Source organism: Patagioenas fasciata, chromosome 7 (assembly GCF_037038585.1).
Source record: "Patagioenas fasciata isolate bPatFas1 chromosome 7, bPatFas1.hap1, whole genome shotgun sequence".
Lineage (NCBI taxonomy): Eukaryota > Metazoa > Chordata > Aves > Columbiformes > Columbidae > Patagioenas > Patagioenas fasciata.
Window position 1 is genome coordinate 8,997,714 of NC_092526.1, and position 21,841 is coordinate 9,019,554.

The window sequence follows — 21,841 nt, forward strand, 5'->3', positions numbered from 1 at the left end:
ACCCACTGCACCAGGAGCCTCCTACTGCTTATTTCCACGGTAGAAATTGTATTGTAGTTTACAGAAACAGTTTTCCAAGAGATCAGGAAAACGCTAATAAGATAATTCAAAAACTTGACTTATTAAGGCAGCCTGTTAGGTAATATTTTCTGACCTTTTATTGTCTCCTCAGTTGTACATGCTTGCTAGAAAAATTATGTCTTAAAGGCTTTTTATCCTTATTGATTAACAATAAAACTGTGCAACTTGATAAGCTTTAGGTAGGAAGCTCTGATTATTTTTTTTTTTTTCCTGATTATGCTGCTTACAAGAAAGATCGTAATTTTATTCAGATAAAAATATGGAAATATTTGAGGTGTGGTTTTTTTTTTTTCCTATTGATTTTAAGCGATTCTTTTTCCCAAATCAATATCCCCAATACTACTTAAAAGGAAACAGGACTCTTAAATTATAAGCACTTGCATTTCTGGATAAAAAATATTTCTATATGAAATAAATTTAATGGAAATTAGTTTCACGTTGTTATTTCTATTGTAATAGGAACTTGGGTTATGTCTTCTTGTTACATTCAGGTGCAATGCATCCATTATGGAGGTAATTTTGTGGTATTTTTATTTTCAAGGTGAAACATCCATGTCAGACTCTATATTTTCTTCAACAATAGAGAAGAGCTCAGCACTGTTGGATGAGGTTACATGCCATGGACTGTGAAATTCAAAGCCACGTCCTACTAGTACTTACAAGATTTTCATGCTTGTAGTGAGTCTGTTCATTATCAGTCAATAAATTGTGCTTGCAGAGGGAGTAGATATTTAAGAATTACCCTAGAAAGGCAGAGAGAAAAATGCTTGAGCATGTTTGATTTATATTTGCTTTGTGTATTTTCTGGGTAGAGTTTTTCTGCATTTCCCTCTGAAATACTATTTCAGTGACAAGTGGGATTTAGCATATAGGGATGCTGAAAGGTTGAAGTAATTCGTACTCTCCTTTGGCATCCTCAGTCTGTCATACCTCTCATGTCTGGTCTCTGCAGACTTTACTATTAGCCTATCTTTTGGTTACTATTTCAGAACTTTGGTGTGATGACTTTATTACACTTTTTGCAACGTTTTTAATGGCATATAGTACTTGTTTTCATAAACCCAGTCTGACAGGAAGTTGCGTCTTTTCTTGTAGGGGTCTTTTCAACAGAGGTGAAATGGAGACAATCACAGAACAGAAAGTTTAGGCGTTTAGGCTGGAACCTCCCTCAGTTGCATACATCGAGTTCACTGATAGTGATTAAAAGCTCATGGTGAAATGTGGTCTATAGCATTTGACAGGAATGGGCCAAAAACATTAGGTTCTATAACACTGGTGTACTGGGTTTTTTTGTGTATGCAGTGTAATGGATTTTTGTCTTTGTAGCTGTGTTTTAGTAAGATGTTACTCAATCACAAATTACATTCAGAAATATGTATTACTTAAGGATTGTTTTTGGCAACAGTGTAATTAAATGGTTTGTGGAAAAGGTACTTTAAATAACGAGAATACATGCAATTGTATTATGCTGTGAGCAGCCATTTTCTGATTCATTAGCGTTAGACTATAAAATCTATAATAACATTATAGATAGTATTATAAAAAAAATGCAATCTTCAAAAGTTGGTATTTTTTCAAACTGCTTTAATAGAAGAGCCTCTTTAGAAGATTAGATCCTTAAATCTCCATCTGTGTGTTCATTGTTGTTATGTGCCAGTTAACAGTTAGTTATGGGGAAACTGTGTGATGTCAAAAGCTTCTCATTGTATGGCTCTCTCTGATGTTTCCTCTTGAACGCCTCTGTCTTCTTGTTGTACTCAAAAATGACAGCTTCTGTCTTGCCAGTGGTACATGGACTAAAAATCTATTTAACTACCTTTTGCTTATGGCCATTTTGAAAAGCAGTGCAAAGCTAAAAATATTTTATTGTTGAAGAACAGCAGCTTGCTCTATTTTAGAACTTTGTAGGTTACAGTCCAAGAGTTGCATCAGTTAACATCAAGAGAGTTGATTGGAGATGTCCTTGAGACTAGTTGTACTATGAATTCACCTTATTATAGTAATTTTTCTAAAATTTCATCAAATATTTTTGTTAGTGTACATCAACTGCAAATGTCTTACTAGGATGTTGTCGTTAAAAATCAAAACATCCTCATGACCTTTTAATAACTTCTAATAATTTAGAAAAAATAATAATTCTTATAAAATTATTTAAACCCAGGTACTTTCTTCTTAGTCAGAGGTTAAGTACTTCTTTTTACACTGGTGTCCAAGGCCTTCAGCTAGTTGGAAGGCCCCCTTCTTTCTCACTGTGGGTACATACTTTTGTATGTTCAATACTCGATTCATCCATTTGATATGCTCTTTACAAAAAATTGGAGAAGGATTTAAAATGGAACTTTATATTTAGAAACTGAACAATATTCACGTCTGCAGACATGAATTCCTTTTGAATAATGAGGACTTGGTATATTTTTTTAGGGGCTTTTGTACAGAAAACATTAATCAAGTTGTCCAGCTTCTGTCATTTTAAGTCAGTCTTTTGGAGTAGGGTTTGGAGTAGGCTTTCATGATCCTCTGAGGGTGACTCCTGTTTTCTCAGTGCCACTTGTTTGTACGTGCTGCTAGTTCTTTTGTTATCTATGGACTAAGTGTCATGTGAGTGAGGCTTATGGTGTTATGTTCAGAATAAGTTCATATCTTCTGGACTATGCTATTGACATTATAATAATTATTACTTAAGGGAAAATAATTGCGTGGATCTGAGTTTATGTGCAGGACATAAGTTTTGTATTTCTGAGAAAAGAATGAGGATTCTTGCAAGGTCAATGTGGCCAGGACTGTCCAGAAAGGATTGAACTCTGCCATCCACATATCTTAGGGGTCACCAAAGGGGCTTGTGAAGCCATCGAGCAGGCCCAGAAGACCAACAATCAGTAAGGCAAGTCAGGAGGTTGCTGTTGTGATCAGTATTTAACGAGGTGGAAGTGAATCAGAAGGAGCTGAAGAAAATGAGGGGAGCAGGCAAGTTTGCAAGAGGCTGAGAAACAGAGGCAATGGGATGGGGAAAGGAGATGGATGCCAGGAGTTCCTGCTTATACCATTGTTTTCACCTTCGCCGGTGGAAGATGGAAGACCTCAACTTTAGCAAAAATAATATGGGTATCAAAGATGCATTGTTGGTTATGGTGATCGGGCTTCTCCTGCATGGCTGCATGAATGCTGCATGGAGTTCAGTCTGAGAGGAGCTGTCCACTAGGCTGCGCCATCCTCAGTGATATACTCCTATGTGCTAAATTGAGTGTCATCTATTATCAGTGCCAACACCAAAGAGATTTGCGTAATAATAAAAAAGTACAATTACTCCTACAGGCACCAGGAGGGAAGGGCTGAGAGCAGCCCAGGCTGGCTGGTGGCCATTTACCACTATGCCTGAGCTGGCTTCAGGTGTGAACTGGGGAAGGCTGACGCCTGTCAGGTGGGGGAAAAGCTCCCGTGAAGACCAGCTGTGGCTTAGGCTTTAAACTGAGTAGTCAGACTGGCTACTTTTCCCCTCTGGTGAGGCTAACAATCTCTAAAATGAGCAAGCCCAGCCAGGCCCAGGCCAGGCAGGAGAATGGGGTGGCAGCCATGTTGGGGTAGTGCTGGGCTCCCTGCTGGGAGCTGCCGTGGTCTGTGGGCTCCTGCGAGCCTTCCCCTGTGGTATTGCTTAGAGGCGGCTTAGGGGAATCCCCCTTGTATTTCCCGGAAAAGAGGACTGGGGAGAGAAATGGTCTTTTACAGGTGGAAGTGAACAGGTGAAAAAAAAAAAAGACAGAGATGCTGTTGTGTGTGGTGTATGGTGTTGAGGTCGTATATGCCAGCCAAGAACACAGAAGAACATTGTAATTTTCTCTTGTTAAAACATCTCAATTCCTCACTCATTTATAATTCAGAAAACCAAAATGAAATAATATGTGTGTGAAAAAGCATTAATAGGCTTTTGGAAACTTATAGCAGGAGGTGCCTTCCTATGTCCTAGTCCTACCCATAGAGCAAGATGTGTGGGGTGGCAGAGTTGCCCTCATCCCTCTGCCCTTTGGTCCAGCAGAAAGGGGAAAAGGAACATCCTTGCTGTGTACTTACAAGATTACAAACCCAAGATTGCAGATCGAATAGGAGAGACTCCAAGCAATCTCTCCTCATTCCTGGCAGTCAGTCCCTGTGCATTCAATGGAGAGGTGGCCTTACAGGGCTGTGCCGATGCATGTCATGGCAGGAGGTCTTGCAGAAGGGCTTTATGTGGTGTTGTCTTCAAGGGCAAGCATGGGCTCAAGCCCGCATTTTTTACCCCACCTGGTATTTAGTTGGAGCTTGGTGGAAGTTTGAGCAGCCTGTGAAGCGCTTGTGTAACAACTCTGTAAGCAGGCTGAACTGTGATCTTCTTAGAAGTCCTTCCCAGGTTTCTTTTCACAGACTCATACCACAGCCATTTAATTTTGCTATAGTAAAAGGCATATAGAGCCATTTATGCTTGCCAGCTCCAGCTTCTGTGAAAGTTAGGATTGTATGAAACAATTATCATACTGTTTTTGTCATTCTGTTATTAGATGTTTACATGTCTTTTGGTCTCTAACTGTACCATGAACTCAGGCAATGTGCTGCTACTGCTGACAAATTTAAACGGCACCTGGCTGGAGTTAATACGAGTTAAACATGTAACCACAGACAATGTAGGTTTAAGTGTACTAGTAGTTACAGAAGAACTCATTTAACATTTGTTTTAAGCTACTGTTGGTTTTTTATGAGTAATAGGGGAGCAGTTTACAGTTGAATACTGTATAGAGAAGAAGAGCTGTGTAGCATCAGATGGAATACTTGGAGCCTCAGGCAGTTTTGTAAATGTTTTCTATTACAAATAAGTTTAATAGTATACATTACAAAGGATGTGTATTTAAACCTTTATGGTCCATACCACGTTAGGCGGAATTACAGTAAGTTGCTACATTTCGTTTCTATAATTATCTTATAAACTGCTAGTTGATATTGTCATGAAGTTTATGTTCAGCACATTTTAACACCAGTTGTATTTTGGATAGCCTGTATAAGCTCATTTGATTGTCTCTCAGGGGTTCCAAATTACATATGTATATATGTTTAAAAAAGAGAGATATCTATTAAAAAGCATGAGAATTGCACACCTTTGGATGACTGTGTGCTATTGAGAGGGGAGGGACCATGATCGCCTCCCGTGCTGTGATTATGAGTATGCACAGAGCAATCTTCCTATCACTAATGGTTCTAGAAATATATGTTTATGAAACATGGTCTTTTCCTTTTATTTTATTTTTTTCCATTCCTGTAGGAACTTGGAAGTAACAGCCCTCCGCAGAGGAACTGGAAGGGAATTGCTATTGCGCTGCTGGTGATTCTAGTTGTTTGTTCACTCATCACTATGTCTGTCATTCTTTTAACCCCAGGTAACCTACTTCTTTATTTTATCTTACTGAAGGTGTATGATTCATAATGCAGTCGTTAAAATGACATGTAAATGTTAAAGTATCTCTTGCCCTGAAGGATTTTTAACTTCTGGCTACTATAAATTTGGTGTCCGTAGGGACTCGAGTTATCACAGGCCTTGTGGAGCAGAAGATTTGGCTTTGGCAATAGGTCCTTAAGATTGTCTCAGCCTTGAGACAGCTACAAGCAGTCCTCATTAGCCTCAGCAGCTGGGAGCTGACTTCTAAGATTTTGTGACTTGTGTCTTGGTGTAATTTCAGATTCACAGATGAGCTAAGAGAAAGCTGTGTGTCATGGAAAACTACTGAGAGTGAAACTCCTCACTGAACCAGAAGCATGCATCTTTCATACATATATGCACAAGCTTCTTCCCTTTTTCTCAAAGAGAGGCAAAATCACTTAATGATTCAGTTGCAGAAGAAAAAAGGAGGAGGACAAATAGTTTACAAAAAAAGCAGTTGAACATACGTTTTTTCTTGTTGTTCTAATTTGATCTGGTTTATTTTTCTTAAGATTTTGCTGCTCAGGCAGCAACCATTTAACTCTGTCTAGGAACCTAAGAGAAGGAAACACTGCACAAATGTTAAAGAAAAAATACCTTTGAATCCTTTTTGTAAGATTTAAAGTTATAATGTAAAGTACCTGATTTGGATGGCATGGCTAGATAGTAAATATTGGTCTGCAGATGTTCTGCCATGCAAGTGCTCAGTTTGTCTCAACCAAAAGGTTAATGAAGTGCTTTTTAGTTGAATAGTCATTCCAGATAATTTGGCCACTGGATGAATTCATCAAGGGAAGCTGGGTGGGTCTGTGAGTGAGCAAGAAAGGGAAGTGGTGAGACTGAATGGAAAAGGATCAAAAAGCTTTGCTTGTCAGAGGGAACGAGAGAGCTGGAGAGAGTGGGTAGGAATAGTTCAGACTGTTCTGCTTCCTCTGTGTAAAGACTTAGTACATATACCTGGTGCTGTCCAAGGAATGATAAAGAAATGAGTGCTTGCTTATTTCCACTTAGAACATTTGTGAGAAAAATAAAAGCAAAGATATGCTGCTGTAGTCTCAGTGTATAGGAGTTTCTTCAGGGAATAATAAAAAACCAGATGTTGTGGGCGAATGGTGGCATATCCCGGTACACTTTAAGACAGAAGACTGTTTTTCTTTTCAAGGAGAGGTAATTTTTTTTAAGGCTTGTAAAATCTCAAAAGTGTTATGCAGAATCCACAATAATAAACATCAGCTCTGGCTCTCATATCTATATAGAATTATTAATGATGTAAAAACATAAATTGAAGTCTTTGCAGGCACTTGTGGGTAAAAGAGTAAACAACCTAGAGAAGTGTTAATTTTTTTTTAATATGTTAAAAAAGCTCAGTGAATTACAACATCTCTCAGGTTGTTTCAGAATCCAGAGAGCTTGCTTGAAAACTTGATGTAAGCTGGGACCTACATTTCAGTTCAAGTCATGCGAGCGAAAACAAGTTCTGTCAGCTCAGATGCCCTAAGATATCCCACAGAGACTGTAGAGCTTGATATAAACAAAAACCTTTTTCCCAACATGATCTAGGTCTGTAAAACGGGTTTCTTGCAGGTTGGAAATGCTTACCAAAGAAGGCTTTGGAGGTACACTGTAGGACAGCTACTTTCCCTGTTTTGATCCTAATCAGGGCTGTTCCCTCTTCACTTTCATGATCACTTCAAGATCACTTCACTTTCAAGATCACTTTGGGGTGTCTAGCATTTGAGGGGAGGAAAAACTTGGAGACTCTCACAGGTCTGACTGTTGCAAAGTGCTCAGTTCTAAGGTGCTACTAATTTGTTATTCTAGTTTTCCTAATTCTTCTCATAAAATATAATAGATCAGACTATCACTGTGTTCACTGTAATAGTGAGAATTTTGTTGTATATCACCTTGGGATAGTTCAGAGTACATTGCTTTTCATTTCTAATACTATTTTGAACATCGGAGACTTCTTTCCCTATTTAGTTCTGCCTGTACCGATGCATGCTTTTTAGATTTCATGTAAGTTCCCCTAAGCACTGTGCATCATGCTGCTGCTTTTTATGGAGATGATGATAATTTCAGATGATGGTTGCTCAGAAACCTGATTGTTGTGTTAGAAGTCTTGTGGAGGCAAAACTGTATTTACTGATATGCCAAATCCACCAGAAATTATCCCTTTTGCCTACAATCATTTATGTGTTGCTTTGTCCCCAATGTAACTTGCACTTTAATAGCTGTCATCTGACTTCACCAAACTTTTTGCAACAGCTTTCATGCCTTTTTTTAATAGAGGAATCAATGTTTCTGTGTGAGATAACAAGGCTTAAAAAGAAAATCTTCTATGTAAGTTGTATGCAAAAGTCTTCAAAGACATTTTAGCTTCTGCTAAAGATATAAGCAGTATTAAAACTAAATGGAAATTTTTGGTTTTTTGTTAGTGTTTTCATTACATTAAATGTAACTTGAAATACAACACTAAGAAGAAACTGTGTTGAAATAAGAGCTGTATTTTGATCTCCTAGTAGCTTCTGTTAAAATATGAAATATCTGCATTGCAATTCTGATTGTGGCTTTCGTAAATTATACCAACAATATTAGTAATATTTTGGTCCCCTTTATATTGTGTTTCATCTGTCCTAACACTCAGAAACTTTATAGATGTATTAGTGTTCTCAGCAAAGAGATGAAGAAGTGGAAGACCAGACCATTCAGTAATGTAAGAGACTAGTGGCAGAGTCTGAATGGACTCCCTGTCTAGTAACCTCTTGTTGGGGCTCAGCAGCTCTCTCTGAGCCTCGGTGGAATAAGGAGAAGTGCAGTGATAAAGTGCATGGAGATGCCAAAGAATGAGGTTGCTCTTTTTGAAGGGACTGGAGTGTGGAAGAACTTGGGAGTTTCAGAATAGGAGCCTGTCAATCTTCTGGGGCAATTTAATTATGAATCCAGTGATTTCTGTGTATAATACTTGGAGACGATTACTGGAGAAGTATTTGAGAGAGACTAAAAGAAGAAAATACTTCGGGAATAATCTTATAAATATCACTTTCTATATATTGTGAATTAATGGCCAGTGCAGAGACAGAAATAGCTGTTTATGAGATGCCATTGTTTGGTTTCTGTGCCAGTGTTAACATAAGACAAGTATCGTTCTTGTTGTGCGTTTATTCTATTTCATGGTTTTGAAGTTTCATCACATAACCTGCACATCCTGAAATATTCATAGGTAGATTTTCTGGGATCAGTGCCTCACTCCTGCCTTCAAATTGGCATGTTTTTGTTCTTTGTTTCATGGCAGTATGTTCCACATCACAGGGATTTTCTGGAGACCTATCTAATTGACTAATGTTGATGTACGTTTCAAAACTGAGAAATGCTCAACTGGAATTACTAGCAACTAAAAGCTTTTGTATGAAGAATCACATGAGAACAGCCTAAGAATTGTACAGACGTTGCCACCTTTGTACAACTGTTTTACCATAACACTTAAGGCTGTTTCCCATTTTGAGAATGACTATAGTTCTACCTTCATGTTCACTTAGTGTTTCTGAAGGTGTACCAGACTCAAATACTGTATGTGGGCCTCCTTTACTGGGATGGTGATGTCAGCATTTAAACCGTGCAGGCCGATATACGGTAATCACGTGTAACCCCACTCATAGACTCAAAGAAAACTCCGAATTTGCTATCTGTTGAGGAAAACAAACAAACAAACAGAACCAACAAAATGAAAACAAAACCCAAACAAAAAAAAACAGGACAACTTTGTGGAAAAAAATAAATCCTTTAGGGAACATTTAGGTCAGCCACACTGACAGAAAATACTTTTTTGAAATTGTCTTGAGTAAAATTGAGCTCTGGGAAGAGGATCCATTTGGATTATGTCCAATAGATAAATATTGTGTTTAGAAATGGTTGGGACCAACCCTTCCACACCATCTCTCATGCCACTCTTAAATGAATGGAAAGCAAACTTGAAATTACTTTTGCTGAAGTGGAAATTCATTACCAGAAGATTCAGGTTTCCATTCAGTGATGTATGGGCTCCCTGTAACTACGGTAAATTGACAAACAAGTTTTGATATCTGATTGCTTTCTGGCAAGTTCTTTTTCCATTTTCATACAAACTTAATATGAACTATACTAATTCCCAGTTATAGATACACCTGTTAGCTTGCACACAGTGGACTAGTGGTGTTTTTCCACTTTTCAGACCGCATTTAACATCAAACCTTTATCCTAATTCCTGGTGTTAAAACTTTTTTTGGATGGAAAAGTCAGTAAGGAGTTATTTGCTAAGTTAGAAGGTACATTTATGAGTGTTTAGACTACTTTTAATTACTAACCTGCAAAAATAATATCTTATAAAATTATGCAAAGTAACGGGGCTATTAATTTCTACTTTTGCAGTCATCTAGTTTAGTAAGCACAAACAGGTTTGTAATTTTGAATAAAAACACACCATTTATTTGATCTGTAGTTGAAAAGTAGCCATTTAGTTTTTAACATTTGGTTTTGTTTGTATCTTTTGTAATCTCTGTGTGTTTTCTAGATGTAGGATATATGATTTCAGACTGAAATATAGAAATCAGTAGGAAATAGTGTGAGGACATTGGAAATATGATTCCTTTGAGGAATAATTCAATGAAATTTTAAATGGAAGTGAAAAAGTGGTAAGAAACATAAAGTGGAAAAAGTCAGTCTTTAAAATAAAACAGGTACTTTGTGAAGTACATGTTAATTTGTGCTTGTGCTCAAGAAAGATTGACCCAGTATAGTGCTTTGAGAGTTAACATGATGGGTAATTAGTCTTACTATGTACAAACTAAGCATTTCGGAAACATAAATTACTATTATATGTTAGAGTCTTTTGATGTCAAGTCAACATTTTTCTTAAAAAGTTATACAATGTGAGATACTGACAGAGTGGAAAGCTTGTCTCAAGAATTATGAACAAGGTTCTGTTTTGGTAATGACTTAGCATCAGAAAAAAAAAAAGTATTTGTCAAACATCTAGTAAAGTAGCTTGAAAATGCCATTTTTTTCAGCTTAGAAATGCTAACAATTAAAAAAAGTTACTTTAAATTGCAATTTATATCAAGATTACTTGGCAGGCACGTGAATTAGATAGAAGACAGGAGAGCTGGTGCAACTTTATTCTCTGATAGCCTTTCTGTATGCAATTGATGTATTGTTTTAGTGATTTTATTAAAGTAATTGATTTAAAAAAAAATCTGTGAAAACTAAACTGCCTTGGGTAAAACAATTTTTGGCAACAGAAGCTTGTGTGAGCTTGATTGATAGTTGGCAAACTGGCAGGATATAAGGGGTCACAATAAATAGACCCAAGAAAGGTTATAGGGGAATCCTTCTGGGATCACAAACAGCATCAGGGCGAGGGTGTCTCGAATCAAAATAGGTGATGGAAAACAGCTTGTGGAGAGTAGTCAGGAGGGTTATGGAGAGAGGGGACAATGGGCGTATGAAGAGCCCAGTATTTGATGCTGTTAAGTTAGAAGCAGAGTTTCGAAGACAGGGAATGTAATTGTGGGGCTGAGTAGCATACAACATGTGCTTCCCTTGAAGATAAAAACTCAGTGTGTGGCAGGAGCTAACAGGGTCCCATGATGTGTAAACAGGGGGATTAGGTATAGATCAAGAGAGATAGTGTTACTCTGCGGAAAAAGCTCTGGTAAAACTGCAAGTGGGATATTGTGTCCCACGCTAGACTTGGAGAATAAAAAAAGCCCAAAACCAAACAGGTGATTTTGGATGGCAGGAAGAGGGTAAAATCTTATTTAAGGATTAGAATGCTTGTCTTATGAGAGAGGATCTGAACAACTCTCCTTGCTTAGGCTTGTAAGACATCAGGTGCAGGAAGAGTTGATTACAGTGCGCAAGTGCTGAGACCTGGGAGGGAGGCACGTGCAAAGTGCAGCAGAGCTGTGGGGTGAGCAGCTCGGATGGCCGTGTGTCTGCTGAAAATTTATGATGTGCATTAAAAAGGTGTTTCTTTTCAATACAGTGAGGATGCACCTTATTAATACTGACTGAAGTGGCCGCAGCAGGCAGTGCTGACATTTAAAGGCAAAAAATCATGTTGTTGTGGATTCCAGTAAGCTTTCAGCTGGGCTTCTTATTGAGAAATTTGGCTGAATAAAGACCAATAATGAAACTATGATTGACTTTATTCGCTGTGAAGGGGTCACGTTTTCATCTGAAACATGTTACAGGATACAGCCCTTACGTGGCACATTGCTTTGTTAAAAATGTGCTGCTGACATATTGGGTTGACATAAAGATAACAAGATTGCTCCTTGATGCTGTGATTGCAGATATTCCTTCTGTGGGTCTGTCATCAGTGGCACTGTTTAATTTCAGCAATCTGTAAGGACAAAATCTGATTGACAAAATGATCCTCTTGTAGAGAAGGTGGATGCCTGAGACATTGGAAAGAAAAGCTCATAGAGCAGAGAAATACTGCAGTAAGCTATGGCAAACCTGCCCAGTAATGATAAAATGATTAAAAGACCTGAGAGGGCATCTGTCTGGTTGACGGCATAGGAAGTGCATAGGTGCATCTTTTTGCTAGTGCACAGGCAACATGTAATGCAGCTTTTGGCAGCTGCTGTTCTCCTAATAGCCTAAAGCAGTTAGATGAAGTGCATAGCTGCTATCAGTGAATATTCATTGGAAACTTTGTGTTTTGACAGGAGAACTTGCTTTAATAGTACCTTTGATTTCACATGATATGTGACAGTTCACTGTTGGATCTCTGCTACTTCAACCTGCAGCACAAGAAAAGTAGAATTTAGCAGTTTCTTTTTTATTTTCTGAAGTGTGGAGATGATTTTAGGAGCTGGCAACTTCTTTGTATGTTGAAAATCAGTGTTGCCTGATGTTCAGAAGCACAATGTTCCTGGGTTCTATCATGTTTGGGAAAAACACAAGGCTCTTAGCTAAATGTTATGTTGTGCTTATCACTAGAGAGCAAACATAAGCTATAAAATGTACAAATAGAATGCAGTGTGACTTTTTTAAAAAAATTATTTTTACATTTTAATTTGTAGAATAGGTGAAATTGGTTCAAAATTTACTCACAGGAGTATTTACTTAGTTTCTGTCTGTATAAGGCCATCAATATGGCCTGCATCCTTTGGCCGTCAGGAAGTTTTTGTATTCATTTTGATCAGACTTTTCTCGTGGTGTAGGGCTGTGGGAAGGAGGAACTTTGCCACTACAGTCCTAGTATAAAAAATAGCCAAGCACTGTGTTCTTCAGTTGTCCTGTCCATGAGGTACTTTGTTTTCTGAAGTTTTACTGAAGAAAAATGTATCATTTTCTTGTAGTGGAAAAAAATAAGATCAAAGTATTGTTATTCATTTCAATAGAAATTCAATAGAATTCTGGTCCTGTAATTCCAATGTTTTGCAAACTACGTTAAATATATTGATTGTAGTGACTATCTAAAATGATCCTGTTATGTTTATTTTAGATGAATTCGCAAATTCTTCAGAAACCAGATTGTCCTTGGAAGATCTCTTCAGAAAAGAGTTCATAGTTCATAATCCAGAAGCCAAATGGATTAATGGTAAGTGTATAAACTCACATAATTTGAAAGTAGGTAATAATTTTTAGTGTTAAATGGTATCACTACCCAGGGACTGAGAAAGAATCAGTGAAAATTTCAAAGTCCTTTGAAATTGGCCAGTGTCCTGGTTTTCCTTCAGTTCTGAATCATGTCTGTTTCATTAATTTTTGAAGTGGCTTTCTAATTTCAAAGTTCTGTCTAGCAGAAACTCAGTAAAATGTTCGATTTGTGCTACTGACTCGGAGGGAGTGATGAAGAATTGTTTTTAAGAACTGGATCTTGTTTACGGATTCACAAAAAGATCAATTCAGAAAATTAAATTGTTCTATTAATATCTGAGCTTTGGGATTTGAGAACTAGTTCTGACTCTTCACATGTGGAATGGATTATTAAATATTTCGATATACCTGTACAGCTTTTAGTAATTTTCTGCTGTCTACAAATTGCATTGAGTGTTTTACTTTATTAAATCATTTATGAATGGTGTGCAGATTCCCAAAGAATTTTGCAGTTTTTATATAAAAAAGAACACAAAATTAAAGCTTTCTTTTTCAACTCATTGAACACCTTTTCTCTTGATCACATGGGTTGTTCACGTTCTTTCTGTTTGCAAGAAACGTACAAGTAACAAAATAGCGACCATCTGGTCGTGTCGTTACAGTTGGATCTTTGTGTTACTCCAGGTGTTATAATCAAAGGAGTAGCAATAGGCTTTGTCCAAAATAGAGTATTGTTAAGGAGTGCTCTATGGAAGGTCGGAGTTTGGAAGTCTGGTGACTGTGTATGTAAATTCAGAATAACTTTGCACAGGAAATAGTGAATCAATTCTATTAATTAACATAGGTGTTTAGTAATAACTAGAACTAGTTTTAATTTGTAGGAAGCTATATGATCGAACTGAATTGTTGCTTTATGGTATATTCCAAAGAATGAAACGGGCTTAACAAGGCTAAGTGCATTTAAAAAAAAATAAAAAGGATAAAAAGTGAGAAAGGTCCAGTTAGACTGGGCTCTTTTGGTGTTGTTATCCAGCAGTTTAGGGGTAAAGGAGGGAAGGCTCAGTTTAGTTTCCTGCCGCTCCTTTTCCCCAGCTACTCCAGTGACCGTGCAGTTGCTGAGATCACAGAATGGTTGGGGTTGGAAGGGACCTCTGGAGATGATTTAGTCCAACCCACCTGCTAAAGCAGGTTCACCTGGACTAAATTGCACAGGATTTAGAATTTGGTGCTAAACACTTGCTTGGATACAGGTTTCTTTTGTGGTGTTGAAAATCCATCTTAAGAAACTCATACAATGGAAGATAATTTTACTACTGTCATGTGAAAAGCAGAGGTTGTAAGCCATCCCATCTAAAAGCTACGAGGTTGAACTGTTATGAACTTTTCTATCTAATGAAAATAATACTACAAATAAAGAAAGACCTCATGTTTTATTAGGTGTACAGTTGTACTAATATCCAGTCTTTCTGCAGTGATGGTTTTCTCAGCCAATATGAGAACTTCTAAGCTTGCAGTTGAGTGTTCTCCTTTGTTTATTTGCCAAAGAAACAATGAAGTCCAGTGGTACAAAAAAAAGGGAAAGTATGGGCTTTTTTCTTATGAGAGTATGGGTGTGCATGGGAATTGAGGAAAAAGTGAAGATCATTAAGGATTTTCTGAATTGTTTAGTATTTCTGGCAAACACAGAAAAATTATGTATCAGATTTTTTTTTTTTTTTTAGTTTCCTTGGAAATTCCCAGTATAGGCAATGAAATAATAAACAAAATGAGGAGGAGTCTTGCAAAGCAGCATTTCTGCTTCCTGCTTCTATTTATATTTTTAAGACTTAGGATAAGATTATATTTTCTTTCATGAGCATTGCAGGGGTGGCACAATATGCGTGGAGAATGAAATATATAACTTAATATTCAGCATTCATTACTGAGGAGCTGGCGGGTAGCATTTGGCATTTTCTCTGGCTGTTGGCAGGGTAAGTGCTTCTGGACTCTGCACAGGAAGATTTTAGTGGAAAATAAGTAGCTACTTACTACTGCTTTTAGCTCCTCTTGGGATAGAATAATTTGTATCCATCTGAAAGTTTTATCATCTTTACCTCCTGGGAAGGGATGGGAACAGAGATTGAAAAAGTGATTCCTGCTGTAAGCAGTTTCTGCAGGGTCTAGAGTATATTTTGTAGAAAAATGTCTGATTTAAGGCTTTCAAGTGCTAGAGGAAATCACTGTGTTCTCAGGCAAGGTCTAGAATTTAACTGCTGCCATTTAATGAAACTTTGCATACCGATGTTTGAATTTCGCTAGCATTATCTTCCAAACAAAATGGTATTTCTTCCTTGTTTGCAAGTTCCTCCACTACAGAAATAATCTCCATGTAGTAATTTCTAGTCTACTCTTTAATAAGAAAAACTCTTACGTACAGAAGTTTTTACAGCCCATTTCCTTTTCTGCTCGAAACTGAGTCCACAATTTTATGTGCTTGCCACTGAAGTTAATAATTATGCAAATGTTTAAAGCTGCAGAGGAAATGTTGTTCTTTATCTGACATAATCAGATGTTGCCAAAGAACATAAAAGAAAAAAATTGAGCTGGTTTTAAAAGTGACAAAATATATTCACATTTAATGGAATTTGAAGATGTACCTATGCAGGTGGTTTTCTTGAAAAATAATAAGTTAGTAGTTTAATAAGCTTTTTTCAGTTATAAATCAGATCACTTCAACTGTATATAGAAGGACATTGTGAAGACCATACACAGCCATCAGTCAGTTCAACCCATGTTATCTGAAAGAACATTTGATTTCAGAAAGCCTTCCAGTTCCTTGGCATAGTTCTGAAGATGTTAACTGGGACTATATCTTCCCTTAGCATTATTGATCTTCAGGTTTTCTAATAGGAAGTGAGAATTTTAAATGCTGCCACTGAATAATAAAAGTACTTAAATCTGACAGCACATTACTACTGAGAAGGGCTTTGCATTAGATGGCAAAATGACTTGTTTTACTGAACTCCAAGATCCAGAGTAATTAAATTTTAAGAAATCACTGCGTTTAAATTTGCCCTGTGGTTTCCCTTACCAAAAAACTTGTTGAGACTTACTGTATTCCCTTGGATTCTAACCATTTTGCAACAGGGACCAGTCCCTGCTTCAGGGCAGGTATAGCATCTCATTTCGTGACCACTGTTTGCTTTGGGAACATGTCTCCTGGGTACTAGTACGATGCATTTAATGGAAGGTCATGATATATGATGTATTGGGGTATGGTTCTAAATTAGCTGTATCAGGGATGACAACTCTGTCATTCTTCTGTCAGTTGTGCATAAACCAATGTATGAATTATTGCTTATCTACCAATATTAGCAGTCTGCAGCTGGATCTTTGAACTATACTGAAGCAATTTTTAAGGGTATTTTCTTTATTTCTCTTAAGTTGCTTAGAAAGATGTGTGCTGGCCTGTGGGAAATACTGAGGGCTCAAAAGGTTGTCGGTCTAATCCCTAGATCTTTCATTGTGCACTTGCATCCCTCATTATCAGAGACTCTGTTACTGACTACAATAAAATTCAGAATCTTTGCCTTTATTCCTTCTGTGAATATGGGAGTTGCTTGCATTTTAGCTATTTAGATAATCTTTGCGAACCTTTCTTATATGGGATAGAGTGCATTGACTCGTTGCTTCTATTCTGTTGGATGGGTATATAGTCAGCACAGCCATGATATTTTTCAAATATCTGAATGAAAAGTGTTGGAGAAGGACCTGAAATGTGAATGATGGCCTGGAGCAGGATGTGCTCTGGAATCTTGCCTTGTGCTAAAGCTCAGCAAAGTACCTCAGTACACGTGTATGTGCTTTATGGAGCCAGGAGGCATCTGCTTAGGGTAAAACTGCTGTAAGGTGCTTTGCTGAAATTGTGAGATGATAAAATAAATGTTTATCTCTTTCCATCTTGCTTGGCTCTGGAGCAGCTGTCCCTGTATTCAGTAGCCCTTGCACCACCGTGTCACAGGAAGGGTGTAGAGGAGCGTGTATGACTGGGCAGCATCACATCTCTGCAGGCAAAGCAGAGGTTTTGGTGTTGTGGGGACGTGTCAGGTGCCAGCGCAGAGGGAAGGGATTTCAGTGGCATTTTGAGGAGGGGAATGACCTTTTAGAGGGCAAAAGACGAGAGCAGGGATTCCCTCCTCCCGTAGGACCCCATGCTTTCATAGAATCATAGAATCATTTTGGTTGGGAAAGACCCTTAAGATCATTGAGTCCAACCATAACCTAACTCTAGCCCTAAACCATGTCTCTAAGAACCTCATCTATTCATTTAAAAGGGATGTAAACGAGATTCTTAGAGACATGGTTTAGTGCTATGGTGAGGCCTTGGAATAGGCTGCCCAGGGAAGCTGTGGATGCCCCACCCCTGGAAGCGTTCAAGGCCAGGTTGGATGGGGCTTTGAGCACCCTGGTCTACCTGAAGGTGTCCCTGCCCATGGCACTAGATGATCTTTAAGGTCCTGTCCAACCCAAACCATTCTATGATTCTGTGTTTGTTTCACACAATAATTTTATCAGCATGAATTAAAAAATAATGGGTAATGCCTACCCTTTTGAAACACCAGGGAAACCAAGGGACTGGTTTATGGAGGAAATCCCTCTCCCCGCTTGAAATAGATTTTTGCAAACATTGATTGTGTTTAGTAGTCTCTCTCTTAAAAAAAAAAAAAAAAAATTATTAGACCACTTTGCTTTACAGTTGAACAGTGCTTCACTGTAGTGTTTTGTAGGCTGTGTTTTAAGGTGGGCATGGAAAGATATTACCAGGCTGAAGTACTACTATTGCTTCTCATAACATTTGGTCTACTTAAAGAATAAATGAGATAATTGCTTCCCATACATATATAATATTTGTAGTTGTCCCCAGCACCTTTGTCTTGCTGCGTACTGCCTTTATCACCCGTGGAGTGAAATGTGTAGACAGTGCCCTTTGCTTGAGCTGGTGCTTTCCTTGAGACTCTATGGGCTCTTCTCTATCCTGAAAAATTAAATAAAAAGTAAGTCTGGGAAACCTGGCATGAAGATGGTTGAAATTGCTTTAAAAATTGTGAATGATAAAACTGGAAGTGGCTTGGAAAGCACACCGTACACAGATTTCATAGCGTCACCTCTGCCAACTTTGTGCAGGAAAATATGGTTTAAAACATTTACCACTTTTTAAAAGAACCTTTTCCTGTGCACGAGGCAAATATGAACTGTATTTATCAGAACTGAACATGTTATGGTGTTTGCCAATGGATATGGGTCAAGTGCAAGGAATCAGTCCATTGCTAAGCAATAAAAGAAGACAGATTGTTGTTGAGTTGTAATCGATGAACAGATAAATATCTCTATTAGAATTATGTATCTATATATGTTGGTGTTACTTTTGTAAATGATGATGGATATTATTAAGAGTGAAGCTCTATGTGCTGCTGGTTGTTTTTTTTCTCCTTCCTCTAAATGAGATGAGAGTCTGAAGTGGCCAGGCTGGAATGCAGCCATTGTGCACAAGTGGTTTTTCAGTGTAGCAGGAGCTGTATTTGGGATTCAAATATTTAGGCTGTGATATGATGCACTGATGCTCTGTCAGGGACTGGGGCTGAAGTGTAGAGAGGTACTCACGGTGGTGCTCTCGCCAGCTCTGGGTATGGCTTTCATTATTTATCTGAATCTATCAGCGCGGAGCCTGAAGCTGGAAGCCAGGCCAGGGAGTTGTTTTGTTGCCTGTGGTTCAGTGCGAAGGGTTCATTTCTGAAAGGCATAGACAGAGCTCTACTCTTTGGTGGCTTTTAGGTAAAACTCCTATTTCATAAAACTCTAGCAGTGATGTGAATCACACACCCAGGTTTTGCCAAGTCTGAAGAATAAGTTTTGGAAAATTCCCAGAAAATTTGAAAAGATGCATCGAGTGTCTCCAGGCTGGCTGAAGTTTCTCTCAGAAACTGCTAAAAAGAGGAATATAAGTTTTAATTGATGGTGTTCCACTGATTTATTGAAATAACTTATTAAACATAAGAGTTTGAACAACCTTGTTTAGAAATGGATTGAATGATTCGATTCTCTTGTTAAGGAATTGAAAGGAGGAGTTTGGGGCTGTATTGCGCTGATGCTGAAGACTTCCCAGGCTAAGGGTGTGGGGGTGACCATTCTCGTACCAACACAATGCGCTTTGCTGTGTCCCCTGATGCAGGAACTGTGGCTTCTCAAACAATGTCCAGCCTTGGTTTAGGAAGAATTTTTATTGACTTGCTTGTGGGTTTTCTTGCGCCTGTTTTTTGTTTGTTTTAAAGTTTGAGTGCCATAGTATTGGGTTTGTTTTTCTCTGAGTTTCTTGTGTTACAAAATGAATTTACTCTTGAATATTGCATGTGAAGAATGCATGTCAAGCAGAAGATAAATAATGTGAGGTGCATAAAGCTACAAAAGCATTAATGTGAACAGGAAATATGAAATGAAACAAATTGCTTTATGCAGTATCGTAAGCAGGATTGCATATAAGAAAGCATGAAAGAATTTGGATTGAAACTGTGTGTGAGTGTAACACACACCCTTAAAAATGATGGGGAAAATTCCAGACTTTTTTCCGCATGGAAGTGGAGATTTAATCTCATTTCTGTAGGAATTTATCAGAAAAGAGGTGGTCTCTTTCATTAGTAATCACTATCACAAAGCAAATATGAATTTTCTTCCATGAAGGAGAGATGCTTTTGTGCTTGAGATTCAGAGACTTGTCGTTGTGAGGGGATCTCGCCTGTTTCATGTGGTGTCTCTGCAGCTGTGGTTGCTCACGGGGCAGCAGCAGAGTATAAGAGTATAAGGATGACTCTTCCTTTTATCTTCTGATTGTCCACCCCCGGGATAGAACCACGTTTTGTCCTCCTCACTAAAATTCTTTATTTCTCTGGTCGTAACACAATAGAGTTTTTTCCTCAGTTATTTTTTCCTCTGGACTGTATGCAGTCTGGTCTTTAAGCACTTTTGGCCGCTTTAACTGATCTTCCCTGCCCAACCACACTGTTGTTTCTTTTTGCTCTGATATTATTGATGTCTCTAAGGTGCTACATGACTTGTTTGCTTGGAAGTAGATCTTGGGTAATTTCTGCTCAGATCAACTTTGTTAAGCCCCATTGCTACATCGATACTTGTGCCAGCGTTAATGACCGTTAACAAGTGTTAAATAGTGCTATGTATTCAGGGCCATTAACTTTTGTCACCATTGTATTTTGTAAATGACTTCTTAGTGCACCTAGTTAGAAATCTCCCTTTTTTCACCAATATTCTCTTTACATTAATACGACATTGTATTAGACATGACCAATACACTGTCCTGTGTTTCTCTTCTTTGTTTGAACATTACTGTTATTGATTGAAAAAGCTTTTTCCTGGGCATTTTTTTTCTGACTTTTTCTTCCACTGCTTTCTTCACAGAGTATCTCAAATTTATTTTCCTGAAGAGTCTTTATTGCTTGTAACAACTTACTTCTAGTTGTATTCATTAAGATGTAGAGCTATTCCATGCTCATTGAAATCTGTGGGGATGGGACAAAATCCACAGATTAGGATACAAGTTGGGAAAAGTGAAATCAAGTCTTACAATTAGTGGAAGAACAAACTACCTTTTACCACCTTTAGCCAAAAATATAGCCAATTATTGCAATCCTTCTTAAAATGCATGTCCCTATTGATTTTTGACTTATCCCACAACCTAAAGCATTAAGAATTTAACACAGATCAATATACTTACTTAGAAAGTATTTACACAGGCAAAGTGTATCTGTTGTATGAAGTATTGTCTTTTGAGAGGGGTTAGCAAAATGGTTTACATTTTCCAAGGAATATTTATAGATAGCAACCTAATGTTGAAGGGTTAAGTTCAGTAATTCTCTATGTGAACCACTAGGAAAGTGGACCAGACACTTAATAAATCTTAGTTCTCCTTGTTTGCTGAAGCAAAAGTCTCCCGAGTGTAGTGAACATATTAAGGTTACTATTCCAGTTACCATAGCAATGTCCCTGAAAGAAGGAGACCTTTTCTCAGTAGTACATGTTTGACTAAGAAAGCAGTCCTTAATATGAACAAGTATAAACTGGACTTGCTACATCATTGCTTTTAGGATACTACCCTCTAGGACAGATATATTTGCTACTTGAGCAAACCTGAATAGTTGATTGAGAGTTCTGGAATAATAACAGACAGTGAGTCCTATACAACAGCTTTTGTGAGTTCCCTCCAGAATGCCACACTTTTTTCTGTTATACATAAAGACTACAGAGATGTATGTTCATGCATCAGCAGGTTTACATACCTGTAAAGCGTACTCTTTTCATCTTATGCCTTCTTGTTCTGTTTTCCCCATGTACCATCGCTGTTCCTGAGCTGAAGGGTGCCAGTTCCCCAGCTGGAGCTGTAGTCCTTTCCCCATGGATTTGGTTTGTAGTGACCTGTCAACTTTTCCTTTGGAAGCTGCTATTTACACGTGCAGCTGGTTTTATGGTCCTTCTTACAGGCTTATTTAAGTCAGGTCTAATTTGCTTATCAGCAAGTCTATGTTCTTCATGGGAGGAGGATATACCTTTAGTGGTAGCTGCACGTAGCTGTGCTGCTGGCTGATTTTGCCTTCTTCCATTTTCCCAAACCCCATCATTTTCATTTTCTTCAGCTTTCTTACCTATTTGTCTAAATAGACTGTCATTTAACAAGTGCTCAGTTGTGTTTTG

The 21,841-nt window shown here is 37.9% G+C and overlaps 1 protein-coding gene across 1 annotated transcript in view; it reads left to right on the top strand.

Moving 5' to 3' along the window:
- Nucleotides 1-21,841, top strand: part of DPP10 (dipeptidyl peptidase like 10) — a 268,675-nt gene that overhangs the window by 43,545 nt on the left and 203,289 nt on the right. The window contains exons 2-3 of the mRNA XM_065841078.2: nt 5,366-5,480; nt 13,011-13,106. Coding sequence (XP_065697150.1) covers nt 5,366-5,480; nt 13,011-13,106 — 211 coding nt within the window. The remainder of the gene's footprint in view (nt 1-5,365; nt 5,481-13,010; nt 13,107-21,841) is intronic.